This window comes from Sinocyclocheilus grahami, unplaced genomic scaffold (assembly GCF_001515645.1).
Source record: "Sinocyclocheilus grahami isolate Dianchi unplaced genomic scaffold, SAMN03320097.WGS_v1.1 scaffold513.1, whole genome shotgun sequence".
In the NCBI taxonomy this organism is placed as follows: Eukaryota; Metazoa; Chordata; class Actinopteri; order Cypriniformes; family Cyprinidae; genus Sinocyclocheilus; species Sinocyclocheilus grahami.
This window is the reverse complement of record NW_015505692.1, coordinates 1,018,764-1,026,270: the sequence shown is the minus strand read 5'-3', so window position 1 is coordinate 1,026,270 and position 7,507 is coordinate 1,018,764. Positions and strand designations below refer to the sequence as shown.

General features: G+C 38.7%; 1 protein-coding gene across 2 annotated transcripts in view; it reads left to right on the top strand.

Annotated features, from left to right (window-relative positions):
- ttll5 (tubulin tyrosine ligase-like family, member 5) overlaps positions 1-6,194 on the top strand; it is a 104,647-nt gene extending 98,453 nt beyond the window's left edge. For both annotated transcript variants that reach the window (XM_016237411.1, XM_016237409.1), the window contains exon 29: positions 5,994-6,194. In XM_016237411.1, the coding sequence (XP_016092897.1) occupies positions 5,994-6,194 (201 nt within the window). The remainder of the gene's footprint in view (positions 1-5,993) is intronic.
- The last annotated feature ends 1,313 nt before the right edge of the window (positions 6,195-7,507 follow it).

The following is a 7,507-nucleotide window of genomic DNA, read 5'->3' as shown; positions in this document are numbered from 1 at the left end:
GCATGAATGCATTAACACTGCAAAATTACAACAGCATAAATAATGCTGTCAACTTGGTGTTTTACATCAGGTTTTTTTATTTACAAATATGATAAATTGTAAGAAATTAAAAAAAAAAAGTTACTTTTAAATTTGAAAGTATCCCGCCAGCAGGTGGCAGCAAGTTGCCCGTCTTAATGAGCGAGTCATTGAGGCGTTATCGGTATCGGCCAAAATTTTCATATCGGTGCATCCCTAACTCAAATTATTAATTTAAAAATGTGACTCATTCAGTAGCCTAACGAAACACCACTAACGCTGTGTGTTGCTCAGAGATGCGCGATAGTTCTGCTGCTAAGTTTGTTTGGAACTATTTTCGTTAAACAAATCCAGCAAAAACAGTCATATTGACATTATTGTACTAAAATATATGCCCAAAGTCACTTAATAGTAGCTACTCGTTTGAAGTCTTGTTTAAAATCAATGTCGAATTTACAATCGTACTGATTTTCGGGGAAACTGCACTCTCTTAGTCGTGTCATGTTAATTAATTAGGCTAGGCTTTATGTAATAAATATAAAAACTACATTTTTTTACCGTAGTATGTTTCTTTTGTGTGCAGTTGTGTTCATTTGTTTCGATTTCTCCATGAGATTGTCTCACGTGAGTCTCAACTGCCGCGAACTTGTTTCTATTGATTATCCATTATGAATTGCCGTTTACACCAAGTGTAATAAAATCTGAATCATTCTCGCCAAAATTTTGGTGCTTCCCTAATTCGATGTTTTAATAAGATTAGATTAGTTGTCCGGTCGGGCAAGTAAAATTCTCTTTCACTTGCCCCTTCAAAAAAAGCACACAGATCATCAAAAGCATTCTCTCGTGCACCCCTGCTGGTCGGTCTGTGCACCCCTAGTTTGGGAACCGCTGCACTACACTAATAAACTTGCGTACCTCTGCCTCAACACCAAATAATTACAAATTAATTATAAATCAACACAATTGTTAAGAATTTAACCAATTAAATATAGCTTCAAAACATTCAAGCAAATAGAAAGTAAAAAAGGGGGAAGAGGTCAATTACAAAGTGATAAACAAAAGAGTGCTTTCAGTAGGCTATCTGAAAGTTTACACACGATCATTGTTATGGGTTTTTATTTTTTCCTCAGCATTATTGCTGTTTGATTATTATTATTATTACTAATGACGTCATAGAGAGTAGCAGGCTGCGTTCACACTAATGCACAGATCTATTAACACATATCAGATGTTTTGTCCTGTTCTGAAAACTGACTCCGTTTACATCAGTTTCCTATTATAAAAGTATTCGGAGATGCAAGTGCATTTAACCGCAGCCGCGCTCGAGCTTCAGGACAACTAACACAGAGCGCACGTGAAAGTCTGTCAGTGCGTGAGTTTTGTGAATCTAAGCATATCTAAAGTAAAACACTGAAATAAATCTTACAGCGCATATTCTGTGCAATGAAGCCTCCACGATTCTCTCTAGCACGCACACGTTTTTATATGTGAGACAAAACCAAGCTCAGAATCTAAAATTTAAAAATAGTGCATGCATTATTAAATACCCACTTTGGTGTTTTGCCTGCCTCCGCATCGCGATGCAACGATTCATTTAAACACTCCTAGCGCTTGTGCGTGTCTTGTGTGCTTAATGTTACTTGCATCATATAAGTTGCTTTGGAATATGAGCAAAGCATGTTTCATATGATAAAAAGTGACTTAATGTGAGTAATACAGTGAGCAGAACTTGCAACAGCAATGTTCAAAACATCACAGAAAACCAAATGTGTATGTTTGCAAAGCATAAAAACTCACATGCGTTAATAAACGTGAGACCACTGACCCTCATGTTGAACCTGGTCCCATTATAGTGTGCCTATCTGTGCGATAGGCTAGTGGAAACCTAAAATTGGCTTTCTTTTGAAGGTTAAAGGAGCCAGAGTATTGGATGACTCTCATTATAATGTTCCAGTTCCTCCAGTGGAGTTTAGTCTGAATGAAACGTGATCTTCTTGTGTGTTTCACTCTCAGCTGTGCATGTCACACTTGCATCAGATCCTGTAAACATCACGTCTTGAGCGCCGCCCGCTAACATCGTCGCTAATTAATGCGATTGGAGATTTGTTTTTCTTGGCACGAGTCGGTTGTGTTCAGCAGGGATTATGGAAAAATTATCCTCACCCCCACAGACTTTTCTGGATGGAGATCTCCTCCCTGGTGCTGTGACGCAATCAGTCCACCGTCTCCAGAGGACTTCATTAAGCCACGGGACCCTTGGAGGAGGTGTCCATCATAGGCTCTCAACTCACACTGCATTACAGTAAATGTGAATGAAATAGTCGGTCAGCAGTGTGTGTGTGTGTGTGTGTGTGTGTGTGTGTGTGTGTGTGTGTGCGAGTGCGAGTGCGAGTGAGAGTGTGTGTGAGAGTGTGTGTGTGAGTGTCTGTGTGTGTGTGTGTGTGTGTATATATCTTTGCGCTGTTTGTGAGTCAGCGCTGTATCAGTGGATACTCCCTAAATCTCCCCATGAAGCACTGCTCTTCTTCTGAGACTCGACCAAGCACACATTCATTACTACAGCCACATACACACATGTTTTCATCCGAAGGCTACAGTTCTTCCATTAGCACTGATCTCACAGCACAAATAAATGGCAGGTTGCAATCTCCATGATTACTGTTCAAAAGTTTAAAAGAAATTAATGCTTTTATGAAGCAAGGATGCAATAAATTGGTCAAAAGTGACAGTAAAGACATTTATGATGTTACAGTAGATTTCTATTTGTAATAAATGCTGTTCTGTTTAACTTTCTATTCATCTGTGAATCCTGAAATATAAAATGTATCACTGCTTCCACAAAAATATTGGGCAGCACAACTGTTTTCAACATTGATAATAATCAGAAATGTTTCTTGAGCAGCAGATCAGCATATTATACTGATTTCTGAAGATCATGTGACACTGAAAACTGGAGTAATGATGCTGAAAATACAGCTGCACATCACAGAAATAAAGTACATTTTAACAGATATTCTCATAGAAAACAGCTGTTTTAAATTGAAATAATATGTCACAATTGTTACTGTATTTTGATCAAATAAATACAACCTTGGTGAGCAGAAGAGACTTCATTTAAAAACATTAAAGCTTTTTGAACATTAAAGCATGTCAACATATTCTGTTACACCAAATACACCAAATAATTATCTTTAAAATAGCATCATATGACCCCTTTAAAAAAGCTTGACTCCAAACTTTTGTCCACTAGTGTATTTTTAAAAATGTATTTATATTAAGCATGATTCTAATTGCCTGTAGGTAAATTGAATACACAGAAAAGCTAATAAATTTAATGACAGAACAAAGATCTAGCTTTTATGACGTCTCCTTTTTGCCAGCGTTGGTTTGGCTCATCATGTTTTTAGATCTGTTTTGATCGCTTGATCTGTGAGAGCAGAGATGGAAAGCGTTGTGATTGCGGTGCTGTGTTCAGTGCTGGTACAGACTCCACGGCTCCTCTGCTGTCTTGGCCCGTGGCCACCTGGCAGCTTTAGAAAGGTGCCCTTTTCTGGCCCACAACTCAGAACCGCCAGCCGGTGAGTCCCGTCCACTCATTCATCAAACGCCAGGGGACTCACAACTCCCTCACGGCAGCGAGACGGAAAGAATGCTTTCTCGTCTCATTCGAATCAATGAACGGTAGCCATTAAATCGCATGTCAGAGTGGAAAATATGTTTACCGAGTCCAAGCTCTCACTCAGATGAAAACTTGTCTAAACAAGAATGAAATGTGAAGAATTCCTGTGTTTTGGTATGTCCGATTATAAAGTATTTAGTGGCTGTTATGATAAGCCGTGTCATTTCTTTCTTCCGTGTGAGTGAATGAACTGGCTTTTGGGGGCTGTTGTGCTTGACCTCGAATGACTCGAAGGAAAAATGCTGCTTTTAATAAAGACTGAGATAAGGTCGTTCCTTCACAGGACCGTTCAACACAATCGTTTTATTCTGCTGGAAGATCTCACTGAATCCTGAAATAGACAAACCGTTTTAGCACTTCAGATTTAAACAAACGTTACAATGGTAAAAAAAAATATATATATATATTTGTGAGACTATTTAGATGTACACTAATATATCAGTCTTGCATATTATAATAGTTCACCAAAAATTTTTTAATTTGCTGAAAATGTCCCCACCCTCAAGCCATCCAAGATTATCAGTGTCTCAGAAATGGATGCTCTGCAGTGAATGGGTGCCGTCAGAATGAGAGTCCAAACAGCTGATAAAAACATCAGAATAATCCACAGCACTCCAGTCCATCAGTTAACATCTGGAGAAGACAAAAGCTGAAACAAATCCATCATTAAGACAAATAACTGTTCTTTCTGGCCAACATAATCCATAATAACGCTTCCTCCAGTGAAAAAAGTGGTCTGGCTCGAATCAGGGGCGAAATCTGCACAGATCAAGCACCGTTTACAAGCTAAAACAGTCCAAAAGAGCTCTAAACATACATGTGGCTGGATTTTGATGTGAGAAACAACAGTGTGAGTCCCGTCCACTCATTCATCAAACGCCAGGGGACTCACAACTCCCTCACGGCAGCGAGACGGAAAGAATGCTTTCTCGTCTCATTCGAATCAATGAACGGTAGCCATTAAATCGCATGTCAGAGTGGAAAATATGTTTACCGAGTCCAAGCTCTCACTCAGATGAAAACTTGTCTAAACAAGAATGAAATGTGAAGAATTCCTGTGTTTTGGTATGTCCGATTATAAAGTATTTAGTGGCTGTTATGATAAGCCGTGTCATTTCTTTCTTCCGTGTGAGTGAATGAACTGGCTTTTGGGGGCTGTTGTGCTTGACCTCGAATGACTCGAAGGAAAAATGCTGCTTTTAATAAAGACTGAGATAAGGTCGTTCCTTCACAGGACCGTTCAACACAATCGTTTTATTCTGCTGGAAGATCTCACTGAATCCTGAAATAGACAAACCGTTTTAGCACTTCAGATTTAAACAAACGTTACAATGGTAAAAAAAAATATATATATATATTTGTGAGACTATTTAGATGTACACTAATATATCAGTCTTGCATATTATAATAGTTCACCAAAAATTTTTTAATTTGCTGAAAATGTCCCCACCCTCAAGCCATCCAAGATTATCAGTGTCTCAGAAATGGATGCTCTGCAGTGAATGGGTGCCGTCAGAATGAGAGTCCAAACAGCTGATAAAAACATCAGAATAATCCACAGCACTCCAGTCCATCAGTTAACATCTGGAGAAGACAAAAGCTGAAACAAATCCATCATTAAGACAAATAACTGTTCTTTCTGGCCAACATAATCCATAATAACGCTTCCTCCAGTGAAAAAAGTGGTCTGGCTCGAATCAGGGGCGAAATCTGCACAGATCAAGCACCGTTTACAAGCTAAAACAGTCCAAAAGAGCTCTAAACATACATGTGGCTGGATTTTGATGTGAGAAACAACAGTAGATGGACTTTATCACTGGATGAAGTGTGAATGAATTATTATGGATATTTTAGCCAGAAACAACGGTTTAAAGTTAAAGCATCTTAATGGTAGCATTTGATTTGTTTTTTAAAAACACAGTCTTCTCCAGATGTGAACTGATGGACTGGAGTGGTGTGGATTATTGTGATGTTTTATCAGCTGTTTGGACTCTCATTCTGACGGCACCCATTCACTGCAGAGCATCCATTGCTGAGACACTGATGCAGTGCTACATTTCTCCAAATCTGATGAAGAACAAACTCATCCTAATCTTCGATGTCCTTAGCGGATATTTTTAGCAAATGTTAATTTTTGGATGAGCTATTATTTTAAACTGGTGTACAATAATGTATTTTAACCTTAAAATAATTCAATTGTAACGCACAAGCATTTCATTTTCAGTATACTTCAGGAACTGCCTGTATGAATGAATTGCTGCTCTCATCTCTCCTCTTTACTGTATTTGTGTCTCAGGCCATTCTGTCGGCACACACGCTCACACCTGCTGCTTCAGCACGACCTCACGCTCCCAGCAGCCCTCTGAGCCAGCCGTTCAGACGCACCTTCAACCAGACGGGCCGCGCCGGGCTCCTCACGCTCGTGCCCAAACCTCCCAGCAGCACGCCGAGAGACGGACGCGTGCGCAAGACCGTCACACACGCTCTCCACAAGTAAGATCCAGTGTGTGTGCTTATTTGCTGCTCAAGAAACATTCCTGATTATTATCAATGTTGAAAACGGCACAGTATTTTTGTGGAAACTGATTCATTTTATTTTTCAGTATTTACAGATGAATAGAAAGTTCAAAAGAACAGTATTTATTTAAAATAGGAATCTTTTGTAACATTATAAATGTCTTTACTGTCAATTTTGACTTTACCCAAACTTTTGAAAGGTATAGTTAAAAAGTTAAAAAAAAAGTTAATCAATACACAGTCCAATAGTACTAGGCATATTTTTTGGTTTAATATGTATTTGGCTACCTTCACAAACACTTTCATTATTGTCAGTACCTCCGGGTTCATTCTGAGCAGTTTTCTGTCCGTCTGAATCTCTCTCATGGTAACACAGAAATGTTTGACCGGACGCTGATATCCAAAATCTAGTTAGTGCGCCGCTCGTCCACTGCTGTTTTGAATTTCAAGACAAAATAAAAACTATTCAGGAATGTTTAGAGTTCAGAAATCAACAAAAGCAAAAATGTAGTATTTGTTTCCAGAGTGACGCTATTGATGTGTTCAGTCCTCAGCTGAGGTTTGCATTAGTGTTGGTTGTTAATGCTGCAGTGTTAAGCGCCAAATAATTTTTTAGGTACCACAGAACAAACGTGTTTTATTAATTTTTTTGACACTTTAACATTTCAGTCATACCACTGGTCATGTGTTTATGTCTCATTTTTTCTTGTCTTTATCAGCATTTTAATCCGTCTTGTAGATCTCCTGAGAACTAAGGTTCACGTAAAGTGGGAACTAAACGTCTTTTCTGATTTGAGAACTATATACAGTCACAAAGAATTGTTTATCACACCGAATCTGTGCAGTATCACTGACCATAACTCTGTCAGCTTCACTTGTCCATTGAGTGTAGTTTAGGCTCCTTCTCAATGAATCCTAAATGTCTTGCACACATCCAGTCTGTTTTTCTTCATTAGTAACATGCAATTTTATAGGAGGAGTTGAATTTTATCGTTAGCTCCTTGCATTCTTTCTTATGTAGACAACAGGTTAAGTAAAAATATGAATATGCAATATAGCGCATACTTTTAGCAAAATTCTCCTCTTTATAGTTATTTTTTCTATAGCTGACTAATGAGCTTATGGACACCGAATGTTATTCTGGGGTAAATGTGTTACGTGGCATTGTTTACAAGCTCACGTTTTCCACAGTTTGAAACAACGAATGAGCTTTATATCAAGTTGTACTGTATGCCCTCTTATAAAATACTGTGACGAGAGGGGCGGGGCCGAGAGCCGTGGGAACGGAGCGAG